This window comes from Myotis lucifugus, unplaced genomic scaffold (assembly GCF_000147115.1).
Source record: "Myotis lucifugus unplaced genomic scaffold, Myoluc2.0 scaffold_222, whole genome shotgun sequence".
In the NCBI taxonomy this organism is placed as follows: domain Eukaryota; kingdom Metazoa; phylum Chordata; class Mammalia; order Chiroptera; family Vespertilionidae; genus Myotis; species Myotis lucifugus.
Window position 1 is genome coordinate 1,265,740 of NW_005871270.1, and position 17,865 is coordinate 1,283,604.

The following is a 17,865-nucleotide window of genomic DNA, read 5'->3' on the forward strand; positions in this document are numbered from 1 at the left end:
TAGCCCAGGAGAGGGAAGGCTTCCTAGGCCAGGAGAGAATAAATGGGAATTACTCACGTAAGAAAGGGAAGAAGGGCTTTTTGAGACAGAGGAAGCAGCATGTACAAGACTTGAGAATAAAGTTCACAGAACTCCTGGGGACTGGTTGCTAATGTAGCAAAGCCAGATCACAGCTGGGGCAGTGGGGGCAGCGTGAGTCAAGGGGTAGTGTCAAGAATAGCATTTTACATATTGTTTTTAAACTGTACAAAATCTATTAATTGGTCATTAAAACAATATATTTTTTGTTGAAAAAGGAATGGAATAGAAAATACCAGAATGCTTTATATGCAGTAAGGGTATGTATTGGTCTGTGAATGTGCTACTTTGTAGTTATATATGTATGTGTATATGTGTATACCAGGTCATGATATAAAATGTATTTCTTACTGTGGGACATGCTCCAAAAAGTTTGAAAGTCACTGTTTATAGTATAGAACATTTTATTTACAGTCTACAAGGTGAATAGTCTTTAAGTATTCCATTTTTATTATAATACCCTCTCTCCATTTTTTATTTGTCATTTACTCATGACTCGGATTTTTATCCAGTGCATATTTTATGCCCAGTGCTAAGAAACTCCCTGAAAGGAATGTACAGTCTATGGGAGGCAGACAAGTAAAGAGATAATAATAGCTACTGTTTATAACAGTCCTCAAAGTATGTTTAGTGAACCACCTACTTTTGAATTCCCAGGGGGAAATGCTTATTAAAACACAGGTAAGAGCCGCTCTTCCTTAGGCGGAGGCCGTGGCGGGACAAGAGGATCCTGTGCAGCGGGAAATTCACCAGGACTGGGCGAACCGGGAGTACACTGAAGTCATCGCCAGCAGCATCAAGAAAATTGCGGACTTTCTCCACTCGTTCGATATGTCTTGTCGTTCAAGACTCACAACACTAAATGAGAAATTGACAGCCCTGGAACGGAGAAGAGAGTACATGAAGCACAGGTGATAAAAGGTGAGGCCCTCACCTAGAACTGTGCCAGGCTGCTGCTGGGATGTTGCTTTACAGAACACAGGCCTACCTGGGAATGGTCCCAGTAGCTTTCACTCTTTTGTGTGTTTTTTGTTAATCCCCATCAGAGGGTATTTTCCTGTTGATTTTTAGGGAGAGTGGAAGAGAGAGGGAAAGAGAGAGAAACATCAACGTGACAGAAACACATTGATTGGTTGCCTCCTGCAAGAGCCCTGACCAGGGCCCAGGCCAGGGAGGAGCCAGCAACCAAGGTATGTGCCCTTGACCCCCGAATAAAACTCGGGACCCTTTGATCCAAAGGCCCAGCTCTATCCACTGAGCTAAACCCACTAGGGTGCCTTTGACTCTTTAAAGAGCAACAGGGCTTATTCTTGTTTTTCTTTCTTAAAAAATGTGGCCTTTGGGCTCTGCCACGTTCATCTGGCATGTGGGGAGAAGTCCAGGGAACTCTTACAAATATTAGGCATTTTACCTTTTCTGTAACATTTTGTAGAACTACTTGTCAATGTATTTGAGGTGCTCAGAGCCAAAAGCCTGGGACTCTGTTACGGTCCTCCCCACCTCTCTCTTCCCTTCTCTCTCTCTCAGACTTTCCTTACAGCTCTCACGGCCTCTGTATCGATTCTATAAACAGTCTTTTCTCCTCCCTCCCTTTGTTGGGAGGTGGCAGACAGTCCTGGCTGAGAGACTCATGCCCTGGCAAGTGGCTGCCAGAGAATGTTGTTGCAAATCCACCGTTTGTTTTTTTTTTTTTGTCCTTCTGGGGAGGTCAAGGCCAGGCCCCTATTTGGCTTGAAGGGACATTTTCAGATTTTTCTTCCTGTCACTTGGGGTGTTTACCTCAGATTTTTCCCTAATAAACTCCTAAACGTTATCTGACTGCTGTGACTGTGGTGGGAGGAGAGCTAGAGATGGGACTCCTGTATTCCACAGAAATCTGCTGTGTGGAATAATTATTCTCACAAAACTTTCAGGTGTAGCTGCTTGATCAAAACCTAGGTGGCTTACCAGCCCAAGCCCTCGCATTTGGACTTTGAGCTGACTAATTTATCCTGGGAATCATTTGGTCACCCAGCAGGCATTTGCCTAGTGCTTACTTTGTAGATATGTATGTTCCAATAAAAGATACAGCGTTGAGAAAAAAACCCACTACAACACAGGTAATGAATGGGCTTTGCACTAGACCTAGTGAGTCAGAATCTCTGGGTGGGGCCCAGGGATCTGCATGTTTAATTAGAGGTCCTCAAAAAAGTCTTACATTCAGTTTGAAAGAGATTTATTTATTTTTTAAAATTATTTTTAAAAATTAAGTTTATTGGGGTAACATTGGTTAACAACATTTTATAAATTTTAAGATTCATTTCTTTTTTTTAAATTTTTCAAAATATATTTTATTGTTTTTTTACAGAGAGAAGAGAGAGATAGAGAGTTGAAAACATCAATGAGAGAGAAACATCGATCAGCTGCCTCCTACACACCCCCAACCGGGGATGTGCCCGCAACCAAGGTACATGCCCCGGACAGGAATTGAACTGGGGACCCTTCAGTCCACAGGCCAACACTCTATCTACTGAGCCAAAAAGGTCAGGGCTAAGATTCATTTCTTGAGTTCATGCTGGAATCAACATTGTGTCCAACTCTGTGCTCAGCCACAGGGTCTGTTTTCAGTTCCTTCAAGGATCCAACACTCTTGCTACTTAGAGCCTTCCCACATACTATTCCTTGGGTTGGAGTATTCTCACGCTTCCCTGGCCAATTTTAATCCGTTCCACAGGCCTTAATTCAAATGTCATTTCTTTAGGAAGTGTTCCCTAATCCCCTAGGCTTCAGTAGGCGCTTTTGTTATATGCCCCCTTGTGGCAGATATGCAAAGGCTGCTCCTTCAAAAAAAGTACCCGTCAAGGAATAAGGTCAACTGTCCAAGGAATAAGGATCCAGCTGTTAACTCCTTCAGTTCCACCTCAGCTTAGTCATGGCCCCCGCTGACCGGCAAAGGTGTTTTTCACTTTCTCTCGGAAATGTTTTGTAGCTTTTAGTGTACAGGTGTTGCACATACTTTTAAAATTTATACATAAATATTTCATGGGTTTTTTATGCTACTGAAAATGGAATTATTTTAATATCACTTTCTAATTATTTACTTTCATCTCATGTACAGAGTTGATCTGATATTCTGAGGAACTGTGGGATTCATACTATGGGTTTGTTTCAGGATCCCATGACTGTCCCAATTTTAGGAAGTGATTGGCTGTCCCCTGCACGCCTCCTATTGGGAATCGAGCTGGCAACCTGGGCATGTGCCCTTGACCAAAATCGAACCTGGGACCCTTCGGTCTGCAGGCCGACGCTCTATCCACTGAGCCAAACCAGATAGGGCAGTAAGGTGTTCTTTTATCGATTGCACGAAATTGGGCCGTCAGAATGTGCTGACATGATGATTTTGGGTGAATAAAATTGTTTATATTGCCAGAGGCCCTGTAAAAAACTGTGCCCAGTACCCTGAAGTTTTTAGGGGCAGCCCTGATGAGGGGCATGGTTGGCCCCCTTAGAGGAGGAGAGAAACAGCCCATCAGGGGAGCTCTCCCCTCTGGTATATACTCTCACTTATTCTGGCAAGAAGTACTACTTTCTGTATCTCTCTGAGACCTGAGAGAAGGGTAGGCCACTATTGTCCCCCACCACTACCACCAGCAAAGCCTCTGGAATGGGTCATTGTTGTAAAATAATTTATTTCAAGGTCACACTGCACCCCTGGTCAAAAATTTACCCTTTATTTCTACTTCCGTACACCTGATAGTGTGCAAAAGGCATGTCAAGGAAACTGATTCCTTACCCCTACAGCATGTCTATTGCACAAAAATGAGTTATTTATATATCTGACGTGTGGCTGGGCCCAGGTGAGTCTTATTGTTACGTCCCATCTCACTGAACTTTGGAGACTTTGAAGTCTGAAGTTGAGATAAGAACCATTATGAAAAGTTAATGTGAATGTTCTGTTTACTCGTGGCTTTCATATAATTTATTCATGCTGTTTTAGGCTAGCAAAACTATTCCAATGTTATTTTAATATTTCTAATTAACCAAAGGGATCATCCCTCATGAGTGGCAAGGCCTCTCAAATGAAGGTTGTCTTTATGCTGAAATCAGCACCACTCTGTCAGCAAAGGAAAAATTTAAGCCTGTTCTTCTGCACTGATGAGTCGCTTTCTGGATTCTTACCTGCTTCTGTTCCCGGCAGAATGAGACAGTGATTTTCTTGTTCTAGGTCTGAATATGTCTTCAACCTATACTTTATTTTATTTTTTAGAGAGAGTGGAAGAGAGAGGGAAAGACAGAGAGAAATATCGAAGTGAGAGAAACACATCAATTGGTTTCCTCCTGCATGAGCCCAGATATCAATATCAGTATTAGTTTCAAGCTTACAGCATAGTGATTAGATATATAACTTACGAAGTGATCCCCCCAACAAGTCTAATATCCACCTGACGCCATACATAGTAATTACAATCCTATTGACTATATTCCCTACTTCAAACTGTATTTTAAAATGTTGATTCTCATAGAACTAGTGGCCTAAAAAGCGAGTGTATTTGATATAGCTACAAAGTAATTAGCTGGCTAGATATTTTCTAGTAAGGAATCCTGATGTACTCATGGCCAGTATTCCACTAGCCATATGGGTAACAAGTTGAAAAGACAGCTGAGCGGGTAAAAATGAGAGAGTTATGGTTTGAACTTAAGAAGGATAACTAATTCATAATTTAATTATATATACCGTAGATGTGGGAAGCTGAATAACATGGTTTAAGGGCCCAAAAGATGCATCCTCTAAGAATGTAACACAAGCCAAAAAGAAAGTCTGAACATATGCAATTCACAGATTCCAGATGCACTTTTTTTTAAAAAATATATTTAATTGATTTTTTACAGAGAGGAAGGGAGAGAGATAGAGAGTTAGAAACATCAATCAGCTGCCTCCTGCACATCTCCCACTGGGGATGTGCCCGCAACCCAGATACATGCCCTTGACCGGAATCGAACTTGGGACCTTTCAGTCTGCAGGCCGACGCTCTATCCACTGAGCCAAACCGGTTTTGGCTCCAGATGCACTTTTTATTGTAAAAGTTTTTAATATATTCTTTGATGACTGTTACTTGTCCATTTTTTCCTTCTTCAGACCTCTCACTTTAGCCCAAGAAGAATGAGAAACTCACTGTAAATACATGAGCATTCCTAGAAATTTCACATGATTTATGTGAATAGATTATGCTTCTAATGCTGATTTTCCCGTAGTACTATTTCTTCACTTCCATTTGGACCTAAAGCACCTGCTGCTTATCACTAAGAATGATTACCAGTGAATCTTAATAGTCGTCTTTTCTTTAAACCCTTTCCCCCCAAATTTAGCCATTAGTTCAAAATTAGAGTGTTCTTCCTAAATGGGGCAACGGAGACAAATTAAAACAATTAGGTTCCCTCTTCCCAAATAAACTCCACGTCCCCTTATATCTTCAGCATATAAAAAAAAAGTCATAGTGGGAGCAGCATCTTCTTTCTTTCTTAGGATGTTATCTTCCTCCTATGAGATATAATACATCTCTCAACTTGAGTTAAAAAAAAAAAGTCATATTGACTTGGGAGTGTGTGACCTAACACCATGGGCAACTGGTGAGAGTGAGTACCATGTGTTAGTGACAGCGAGAGACTGCTTTATGCTGCTGACGGCAGCAGCCCAGAGGAAGGACCAGAGAGAAGATCTTTCTGAGCAGAGATAAACCTCCCGTTTCCTCTGGTAGAGGTTGGGCAAAGCCTAAGGCCATGAATTTTTTATTTTAAATATATTTCTTTTTAAAACCACTTTATTGAGTTCAATAAGTGGTTGACATGCAAAAAGTGGTACCTATTTAATGTGTACAATTTGATGAGTTTAGAGATAAGTATGCATCCACAAAACCATCACCACAATTTATGCCATAAACATATCCATCACTTCCACAGGCAGGAATCTGTGGAAACTAGCCTTGTTTTGCTTGAAAACCTTGCAATATTCTGACTGGAGACAGACACTTTGCAAGGAGGTCCTTAAGAACCACCACAATCATTCTTGCTTGCCACTAGAACCATAAGTAGGGTCAAATCTCTGTTTGCTCTAGGGAGTTTGGTATACATATGACCCAGAAAGGAATAGCTAATGCATTAAATGAATTATTATAAGGTTTAGCTAATGTATAGTATCAGCAGAAATATGTGTCAGAATAGATTCTAAGGTAAAATAGAGCTAGAAGAGGAAGAATTCACTGATATGGACTTGCTTCCTGGAGATTCCAGATTTACTGTGTTAATTTGTGCAGATGGAAGTGTCTCTAACAGCTTAATGGGTTGGCTGACTAAAATTTTGACTTATTGGCGGCCTGTGCTTAATGAGGATAAGATACCAGAGCTTCACTGGCATCAAGTAAAGAAGGGAATCCGAAGACCTAAGGAGACAGGAAGGTGGAGTGGGTTTGTCGTGTACAGACTGCACACCCACTGTAATTCCTGAGGAGGCCTGGAAGGCACCCCTGTCACTCACTAAGGCACTGAGAAATACATTAGTGAGAAAGGAATACCAAGGCATTGAACAATACATCAGAGAGGTCTGCGGTTGCTTTCCTTTGTGGGAAATGTATGACCACGCGAGATGCTGCCATTGAGACAAACTCCCTGATTTTACTCGCAATAATGGGATCCCAAGTAGCAGAGGTCAAGTGGCAGCACTTACCCATGAGAGACAAGGTGTGTGTGTTTACTGTAAAGGGCAGCAGGGTTTTACCAGGAGTAAGAATGCTGTGACCCACAGGGGCCTTTGGTTGTGGCTAATTGATCACGATATCCCTTGCAGTGAAATAGATGAACGGCCTGGTCTGTGTCTGGTGGCCAAAACCCTGACTTGAGTTACCACAATAAAGAGTCATGCCTCTTGCTCACTTTCCAGGCTCAAGCCTGTTTGCAGATGTGGAGTCCTTGATTGAATGGGAGGCTTCTTTCCCTTGAGGAATGATCCAGCAGCATTGCCACGAGAGCACATCATCAATCTTCCTCCAGGCCTGGTTCAAAGGTACCCTCACCCATTTGCTAAAGTGGCTGTGCACTGGGAACAAATGGATTACCCATACCTTCCAGGTATTAATCCACACTCCTCTGAATTGAGGCTAATTACTGGGGATCCAAAATGACATTGTGTCTCACAGTGTGACTATTGGTAGGTGATACATGCAGTCTTAGCCTAAATTAAGGTGACCAAGTTGCTCCACAGACACACTCTATGCTTGTTTCCCTAGTTTCTGAATGTAAAATATAAATAATCTTGTTTATGAGAGGCATTGTGGTAGAAGGGCTAACCCTCAAAATAGTAATACTGCATCCCTGTAGGAACTGCAGATGTTAGTGCCACCGCCTGAACCCTGCCGGCGTACTGATTCCTATCACATCTGTATTTAACATACCTGTCTGGCCTCTCCGGAAGGTGGGTGGACCTTGGAGAATGACTGTGGATTATCAGGTTAGGGGACAACACCATGAACCAATGAGACTCTGTCTTACAGCCGGCAGCATATGCTTTGAATCAGAGACCATTATATGGTGCTGTCTCCTCCATAACCAGAGTCTGGAAATCAAGGGGTGAAAGTGGGAGTGGCTTCTCTCACATTAGTACCTAATAACTCACTCACAGGATTTTTGCTTCCTCTTTCAGCTACTTTGAGGTCTGCATATTTGGTGATCTTTGTTTCTAACTGGGAATACAACAACAATGGCTCCCTTGTATTAGAAGATGAAACTTTATTTGGCTATATGGGCTTCTTAAGTCAATGAACCATCAGGCAGATAAAAGAATTATTCTTCTGGATGATTATTCACTGATTACCATGGGCACATAAAGTTGTTGCTTTTACACAACAGAGCAAACAGAATGTTTCTGGAACCAGGGGATTCCCTGGTCTACTCTTAATACTTCCACAACCAAAGTAAAGGTCATGGAAAACTACAGGAAAAAAAAAAAAAAAAGGCAGGACTATCAAGGACCCTTCCAGAATAAAGTTCAGGTCATACTACTACTTAAAAGACCAAAATGGTTAGTGTGATTAGTGGAAGAAGGAAGTCATAGATATGAACTATGGTGTCATGACCAATTACTAAAATGAGAAAATGAGGACTGTAGTAGCTTTGCCTACTTCCTCTTCACTATATATATATATATATATATATATATATATATATATATATATTCATTCCCCAAAAACATATAGCCACACTTTGAATAATTATAAAGGCAATGTTTATTAAAATACATTTCATTTTCAAAATTGGGCTATCAGCTGTTAAAGTATGTATATATTTTGGGGGGACACCCTGTATTTATTTGTATATTTAGCTATTTTATTCTCCTTGCTCCATCTTCTCATTATTTTTCTATACATGTTGCTGGAGGTTAACTTTACAATTGTATCTTTAGGTAGCAGAATATTCCGTGAGATGGTAACTGAATTTGAGGAGTAATTAATACAGCCAATAATGGATATAACAACTGTTTAGACTATGTTTCTCCTCATTTGGGGGAGAGAGGGAGAATTTCACTTTTATGAGGAATAGCTGTGTCTCATTGGGTGTAAGCATAGAGTTGTTTTATTGTTGTATGGAAGTTTGTGTGCAGAAGGATGCATATGAAAGCCAAAGAGGTGAACTAGACCAGTGATTAACTTATTGCTTCTCAGATATAAATCATTCTTCTTTGTCCTGATTTTGATACTGCATCCTGTAAACCTTTCTATTGTTCAGTTGGCTCAAAATTAGCTTTTATTAATAAAGAGTTCTGGAGGGACAGGACATTGCAAGGCCATAGGATAAAGTAACTATTTTTGTACCTGTGACTTGTGTACCCCTTAAGTCTTCTTTTATCATTTTATTAGTTAACCTTTTACTAGTTAGCAATTCTTTATATTAAATTTTCCTTGTTCTAATTACTGGTGTAGTTTCCATTTCCTTACTGGACCCTGACTGATAGAAAGTTGAATTCTTGTGCCCATATAGCAGCTTAGAATGAAATGTCTGAGTCTTAGTCCTTTAATGTGAGATTTAAAATTGTTTGCATCTATCACCATAACTATTTGTTTCTATTTTGGATACCTTTTTAAATATATTTGTTTCTTGTGCTTCCTTGACATTTCCTTTATTTACTTTTTAGTCCTTTTATTGAAGTACACTTTTTATTCAAAAAGGATAATTGGAACAGAGACAATGTATTTATGTTGTTGTTTTTTAATTCAGTGCTTAATTCTTTGTCCTTAACCTAGAAAGAACTCTGGACTAACCACATAGGATCAAATAATATCTGCCATTTACCAAGAATGTTACTTTGGACAAGTAATTTAACTTTTTAAAAGGTTTATTGGTGAGAGAGAAAGAGAGAGAAACATCAGTTTGTTGTTGTGCTTATGTATGCATTCATTGGTTGCTTCTTGTATGTGTCCTGACAGAAGATTGAACCTGCAACCTCGGCATATCAAGTCAAAGCTCTAACCAACTTAGCTACCCAACCAGGCCCTTAACTTCTAAATCAGTTTCCTCACCTGTAAAATACAGATAAAGAATTTAGCATAGTGTCTGACGCCCAGTAAGTGCTCATTTTATGTTAGTTATTATTATTTTCCTCCGTATTTCCCGCCTGTCTCCAGTCTCTTATCTGCCAGGGGGTATTTGAGGACATTGAAAAATGATTCCAGTCACTTTCTGTGGTTTGCTTCAAGTCCAGAAGTCTGGGGAAGAACCTGAACTTGGCTCATGTTTGAGTTTTGGCATACACATATCCGTCTGCAGGACAGGGCTGGAAGGAGAGTTCATGGAGCTTCTAAGAGAAAAACATCCTGAATGAAAATGTCTGGCACAGGAAGTAGACTGAATGACAAGTCCTGGAGAGTGGTGGCCGTAGTAGTTGCAGGTATGAGGAAAGTCTGTGCTGACCATTATTTAATCCAAACCTCTTCAACCCCTTCTGGAGTGCCTAAGTGTCCTGGAAAGGAGAGGGCTGAATGGAAGAAAATCCTGCCTACTCGGGGCCTGAGCTGCTAGTCCTAGGAAACAGAATGTGTTCAGGGCCGCTTCCGGGAACTCTGGCGCTCGGGCCTGTGGAAACAGAATGTGTTCTCCTTTTGAATGGGCAAGGGGGGTCCTACTGGAGGTGGGGACATGGGCACTGTTGTGTGGGTAGCTGGGAAGGGGCCAGCAGTCTGAAGGAAGTCAGCTACCATGGAGACAACAGACTGTGAGCAGGAGCAGAAGAATACTGTATATGTATATCTTCTAATACTATACACATATGCCTTGTATTGCTGTTATTTTTTACATGTCCTCATTTCTTCCCTTCCCATTCAATCCTTAAGAAACTAAAGTCTGGCCCTAGCTGGTTTGGTTCAGTGGCTAGAGTGTTGGCCTGCGGACTGAAGGGTCCTGGGTTCGATTCCAGTCAAGGGCACATGCCCGAGTTGAGTTGCGGGCTCTATCCCCAGTGGGGGGCGTGCAGGAGGCAGCTGATCAGTGATTCTCTCATCATTGATGTTTCTATCTCTTAGCTGATCAGTGATTCTCTCATCATTGATTTTTCTATCTCTCTCCCTCTCCCTTCATCTGAAATCAATATATATATATATATATATATATATATATATATATATATATATCCATATATTCCTATCTAATAATAGACAAACATGGTAATTGACTGTACCTTTGCCACGCCTCCCATTGGCTAATCAGCAAGATATGCAAATTAACCGCCAACAAAGATGGCAGTTAATTTGCATATGTAGGTGCGCGAAGCGGCGGAGCGAAGACTGAAGGTGGTTCCGGCCTGGGCAGCGAAGGCTTGAAGGAGGCTCTGGCGGAGCGAAGGCCTGGGTCCTGGGTGCCGGAGGAAAACCAGTGCCGGCAACCAGGAGAAGGGAAGGCCTATTGCACAAATCTTTTCGTGCAACAGGCCTCTAGTATATATATAAAGAAAGACACTAAAGTCTGGTATATGACCCACCACAGTATTGAAACTGCATCTCTTAATGGTCAAATCAAAAATTTTTTCTATCCTTAATCTATCTTACCTCTTTAATTTTTTTGTTGTTTTGCCTTTCCTTCTTAACTTTCATTCTTCATTTGGCTTGTATGATCCTAATCTCTGCTTCTTGTATGACTTCACTTTCCTTTGCTTGTTTTTCCCTGTGTGTCTACCCTTTAATGGTTGGTGATCACTTGATTTCATTCTAGTTTGTCTCTGTCTACCCACTTCCCCATTCTATTTAAGTGCCCTGGGTGATCCCATTTCTTCCATAAGACCCAAACTTTACCCTAACCCTAATCAAATTCTCCCTTGTTCTAAGGCAGTCTCTTCAGTTTCAGTCCATTTACACCTGGATGTTTCCCATGCACCTCAACCCTAATGTCCCAAATGAACTTGTTATCCTTTCCTTTAAATCTTCTACTCCTGAATTTTCTATTTTGGTTATTGACTTTTAACTTTTATTATATAATCCAAATTAGAAACCTGGGAGCCATTTTCTACTTTCTTTGTTTTCCATCAAATTTTCTTTATTGTTCCAAGTTTGCCTTGTTTATATCTTAAATAGCTTTTAAGTATGCTTCAACAGTCTTTTCTTAACCATTAATATACTATCTAATCTGGTCATTCCCTACAGAGAAATATCTGTTAGCTCCTAAGTGCCTACAGGATAAAATTTAAGCCCCTTGGAATAGTTTAGAAGGCCCTAAACTTCTCATGCTCTAGTCACTTCAAACTTTTTGCAATAGCACTTTTAAATCTAGAACTCATGTATCTCAATTCTGGGAAATTTAAAAAATTATTTCAGCAAAGATTCCCTTCCTTTTCTGGCATGCCAATTATTCTGATGTTGTACCTTTTGGACTTGTTATCTAATATTTTCATATTTTCTTTCTTATTTTTCATCTTTAACTTTTTTTTGCACTATTTTAAAGATATTTCTTCAAATTTATCTATTAATATTTGGATTTTTGCTATTATGTACTTAATTTCCAAAACTCTTTTCTCTTCTTCTTTTAAAAAAATTATTTATTGATTTTAGGGAGAGGAAGGTGGAGGGAGTGATAGAGAGAAGCATCAATTTGTTGTTCCACTTTTTTTTTTTTAATATATTTTATTGATTTTTTACAGAGAGGAAGGGAGAGAGATAGAGAGTCAGAAACATCGATGAGAGAGAAACATCGATCAGCTGCCTCCTGCACATCTCCTACTGGGGATGTGCCCGCAACCTAGGTACATGCCCTTCACCGGAATCAAACCCGGGACCTTTCAGTCCGCAGGCCGACGCTCTATCCACTGAGCCAAACCGGTTTCGGCTGTTGTTCCACTTTTTTATGCATTCATTGGTTCATTCTTGTATGTGCCCTACCCAGGGATTGAACCCACAACCTTGGTGTATTGGGACCATGCTCTAACCAACTGAGCTACCTGACCAGGGCAGCTTTTCTCTTTTTTAATTAACATATTACATTATATTAGTTTCAAGTGTGTAACATAATGATTTAATATTTGTATATGTTGCAAAATGATCACCACAATAAGTCTAGTTAACATTCATCAGCAGAGTTACATCATTTTTTTCTTGTGCTGAGAAGTTTTAACATTTTCTCTCTTAGTAACTTTTAAATATGCCACCCAGTATTATTCACTATAATCACCATACTGTACATTACATCCCATGACTTATTTTATAACTGGAAGTCTGTACCTTTAGACTCCCTCCACCCCCAAGAGGAATTTACCTGCCCCCCCCGTGTTATCATTTTAATTCATTTATTAATGACATCCTATTCTTGTTTTTTGGATGTGTCACTTTCTCTTCTTTCTAAGGGATTTCTTCTATGTGCAGAGGTTTGTTTTCTCAGAGATTTCTTTTCTTCTTGTTTGCTGTTTGGTTGTTTTTATCTATGTCTTTCATGTCAGAGGCTTTCTTCAGAGATACGGTAATTCTTGGTTGCCTGCTCATGATTACAACTTGAAAGGCTGATTAGAAGCTTGAACATGAGATGGCTGGCATGGCTGAGTGGTTGAGCGTTGACCCATGTACCAGGAGGTCACGGTTCGATTCCTGATCAGGGCACATGCCCGGGTTGCTGGCTTGATCCCCAGCAGAGGGCGAGTAGGAGGCAGCCAGTTGATGTTGACCTTGATGTTTCCATCTCCCTCTCCCTTTCTCTCTCTCTCTAAAATCAATAAAAAAAACTTTTTTTCCCCCCTAAAGAACCTTGAGCATGAGCGAGGCTTATTGACTTTGAGTCTCCCTGTGGACAGACCTGGACAAGTTTTTTGTTGGGAAAACCCCTGATGTTAGTGCGATTAATCTTAAAACACTACCTATGATCATGTTACTCTTCTGCTCAAAACACATTTATGGTTTCCCTCTGCCAACCTAATAGAATTCAGATTCCTTAAGTAGCATTTTAAAGGTTTTCACAGTGTCTCCCAAGTCTCCTTACAGTCTTTTCCTGCCACTTCTCACCGGGATCTTTGTGTTCCAATTAACCTAGAGTACTCGCTATTCCCAATCACATTTTACATGTTCCTCAAAGTCTTATATGCCATGTCATTACCATCTGTATTTATATATTTATACATTTATTTGTTTAATGTCTATTTCCCAAACTAGACTAGAAGCTCCACATTGTATGTTGATTTTAGTATTTAAAGCATTAGAATAATTACACTAACATCAACAAACCGGTATTATTTTCATCTGAACCAATGTTTGAGGCTGATCTTGAAAAGAGCTGGCAGATATCAACAATGGCTTCACATAGCCCTCAATAACACCACCCTCAGTGTTTACTCCACAGAAGCCACATGTGAACAAGGCCTTACTTTGGGCCTCATTATTATTCTACTTGCTGATAGTTCCAGTGGATTACGGTTTCTCACCATAAGTCACTGCTGCTTTCCTGTTCCTTTTCATCTTTTTCTTCACCTTCTTCTTGTTCTTGCCCCCCTCTCCCTCCCTCTTTCTTTAAGTTTCACTATTTGACTACTGCCAGTGGGATGGTTCTCATGCTTCACTGAGAAATCTGCCAATTCCCTTCTAAATTACACAATCTAATAGCCCATTTGTGGCCAAATTTGCGTCCCTGTCCAGGAGAGAGAACATACATCACTTTGATTCTGTCCTTACAAAATCCTTTGGTTCCTGGGTGAGACAACTATAGTATTTTTTAAAATATATTTTTATTGACTTCAGAGAGGAAGGGAGAGGGAGAGAGAGATAGAAACATCAATGATGAGAGAGAATCATTGATTGGCTGCCTCCCACACGCGCCCCCCCCCCCCTCAGGAATTGAGCCTGCAACCCCAGCATGCCCCCTGACAGGATCAAACCCGGGATCCTTCAGTCCGCAGGCCAATGTTTTATCCACTGAGCCAAACTAGCCAGGGCGAGAAAACTATAGTATTTAAAGGACGTTGAATTCTAACAACCTGGTTCTGGTTCTGTCACTCATTTTCTAGTGACCTTGATTAAGAGACAACTTTTCTGAGCCTTTCTTCATAGGTAAAAATGGGGATAAATCTACTAGTCAATTAGCGATGAATAATAGGGTCACTAAGCAGCATTTAGGGCACATATGAAATTAGTATTCTTGGTCAGCACAATTCAGTGAATTTTCTTCAGCAATGCTTTATCTCCTAGCTGCAAACTGTAAAGCACCGTATCAATTTTAAGTATCATTATTATTAGACTAGGTGGGGTCCCTCGCCCTGGCCTGTGATCAGGGTGATCAGGGCTGACAGGGTGGGGAGGGTGAAGAGGGGAAGGGGAGGGGCTGCAGGACAGGGAGGGACCGCAGGAGGTTGGCCAGCTCCGGGAGGTTGGCTGTGGGAATACACTGATCACCAGGGGGCAGCTCCTACATTGAGCATCTGCCCCCTGGTGGTCACTGCGCATCATAGTGACCGGTCATTCAGTTGCTTAGGCTTTTATATATACAGATGCCCTTGCCTCCTTATTTTCTTGCAACTTCTTCTGTATCAATTTCCAGTCCCAGCTCAGGCCCACATATGGTTTTTTCCATTCTTAATGCTCAGACTGTATTAAACAACCTAGTATCATTCACTGTATTTAACTTACAATGCCTCACAAATAATTTTTTATTTGTTTAGAAATGGCAAAATATACCAGAAAACACAAAGTGTAGCTTCATGGTCTATTAAACAAAAACAAACAAACAAACAAACAAAAAAGCACCCTGCTACTCTAAGTATAGGTAGTTAATAAATATTAATTGTATCAGTTTTTAGTAACAACAGGGCAAAGCACTTTATTCAGGTTTTGTTTTCCTACTGTCATCTGAATTGAAGCCACTAAAAACTCATGACCATGTTATTGGAATAGGTACCTAAGAGGTTTCTATCTCTCTCATTTCTCCCCTTCAAATAGGTTCTCCACATCCCAGCCTGATCATTCATTTATTCATTCATGAAATATTTATAGAGGATTTATTAATGTGCTAAGTACAAAGCACAGACTAATTTAGGCAAAGATGTGAAAAAAATAGGTTATATTCACTGTTATAATGCTATACTGATGTGTAACAATTTTCGCTGTGTTGGTTTTCCATTGCCCATATTGTATATTTAACTTCAAATTCCTTAATCTGGCATTTAAGATTATCCATAATTTAGCTTTAGCTGAAACCGATTTGGCTCAGTGGATAGAGCGTCGGCCTGCCGACTGAAGGGTCCCAGGTTTGATTCCAGTCAAGGGCATGTACCTGGGTTGCCGGCACATCCCCAGTAGGAGATGTGCAGAAGGCAGCTGATCGATGTTTCTCTCTCATCGATGTTTCTGACTCACTATCTCTCTCCCTTCCTCTCTGTAAAAAATCAATAAAATATATTTAAAAATAAAAAATAAAAATAAAAGACCTAATATTTACTTACCACTCTTTATAACTAGATTTTTTATTTTTAAAGATAAGCTTTTTAAATTTTATTTATTTTACTGATTTTAGAGAAAGGGAGAGAGAGAAAGTGAGAAAGAGAGGTGAGAAACAGTGGCTGCCTCCTGCACTTGCCCCAACTGGGGATCGAATCCACAACCTGGGAATGTGACCTGACTGGGAATCAAACCTGCCACCTTTCAGCATACCAGACAATGCTCCAAACAACTGAGCCACACTGGCCAGGGCAGCTAGATTTGTTTTTAAGTTCCATGAAAATGTTTTGTATTTTCAGCTTTGGGGTTTTTGCTGAAGTTGTTCAATCCCATTAAAATTCCCTCCCTAAGCTTTTGACCTATTCCAATTCTCATCGTTCAAGATCTAGATGCAATAAGACTATACAACCTTAACCGGTTCGGCTCAGTGGATAGAGCACCAGCCCGCGGACTGAAGGGTCGCAGGCTCAATTCCAGTCAAGGGCATATACTTTGGTTGCAGGTTCCCTGGCCCTGGTCGGGGTGCATGCAAGAGGCAATCTATCAATGTGTCTCTCTCACATCAATGTTTCTCTCTGTCTCTCCCTCTCCCTTCCACTCTCTCTAAAAATCAATGGAAAAATATCCTCAGGTGAGGATTGACAACAACAAAAAGACTATACACTAGCTTCCTCTCATAATTTCTTCTAAAAGGGATCTTTCTTCTAATTCCCCAAATAATTACTGTTTTTTCAAGTCACTTGACAATCTCTGAAGCTATTGCTTTTTTGTATTATTCTAGTCTTTTACTGTTATTTAATTTTTCATGTTTCATCTTATCTCGCTAACTAAATGTTAAACTATCAGAGGTGAGATTGTTTCTTGTTTGTTCTTTTATTTATTTTTTTAAAGAGAGAGAGGGAGAGAGAAAAACATTGATTGGGGGATCCACCCACTCCTGCATTCATTGGTTCACCCCAACTTGTGCCCTGACTGGGGATGAAACGTGGATGATGCTCCAACCAACCGAGCCATCCGGCCTGGGCCAGATTGTTTCTTGTTTAATGGTATTTTGGAAGAGATCTAGGAAGCACTAGGATCACAAAATAAATGTTAACAAAATATTTAGGTCTAAAAAGATTGATCAATAAGACCTAATATAAATGAAGAGATATACTATATTTATGAAGACTCATTTATAAAGATCGTATTTGCCCCCAAATTAATCTATAAATGTAATGCAATTCCAAGAAAAACCCCTGCAGGGCAGAGGATACATTGTAGTGAAAGAATAGACTAAAATAGAAAAAGAGGTCTTCGCTCCGATGGAGTTGATAGTCAGGTGGGCAGCCTGACATTATACAAATATGTAAAAATGCGTGTACAACTTGTGATAAATAGTATGAAGGTGTAGAAGGCTGAGCCAAGTAAGAAAAAAACGGAAGACCCAATTTAGATCAGGGACAGGGGATCTGAGAATTCTATCAAAAGCCACACACAGTGTTTTTGTTTCCTGGGATGCGAGCTGCTAACCCGCCGGAGCCCCGGGCGGTGCAGCCGCCGCGGCGGGGAGCTCTCGGCGCCCGGTCCGGCTCTGGAGGGCCAGCCGGCCGGGTGCTGCACCGCTGGGGCGAGGAGAGGGTTCATTCGCTTGAACCTTGGCGAGGTTTCCCTGTCTGTCCCGGGGCTTCTCTTCTGGCCCGGCCCTCCCGCTTCGGGGAAAAGCCTCCTTGCCTCGGGACCAGCCGCCTTGCTCCGGAAGTTTTCTTTTTTTCCCCGCGCCCCGCCAGCCTTGGAAATTCAGGGGGGCGGGTCCCTTCGGGGGCCCTCGCGGCCCCGCCCAATTTGGCCTTTGGCCAAAAGGGGGGCACCCCTTTCCCCGCGGGGG

At 40.9% G+C, this 17,865-nt stretch overlaps 1 protein-coding gene across 1 annotated transcript in view; it reads left to right on the plus strand.

Annotated features, from left to right (window-relative positions):
- Positions 1 to 17,302: 17,302 nt before the first annotated feature.
- Positions 17,303 to 17,865, plus strand: part of ZSWIM5 (zinc finger SWIM-type containing 5) — a 93,919-nt gene continuing 93,356 nt past the window's right edge. Inside the window, exon 1 of the mRNA XM_006098199.3 lies at positions 17,303 to 17,319. Coding sequence (XP_006098261.1) covers positions 17,303 to 17,319 — 17 coding nt within the window. The remainder of the gene's footprint in view (positions 17,320 to 17,865) is intronic.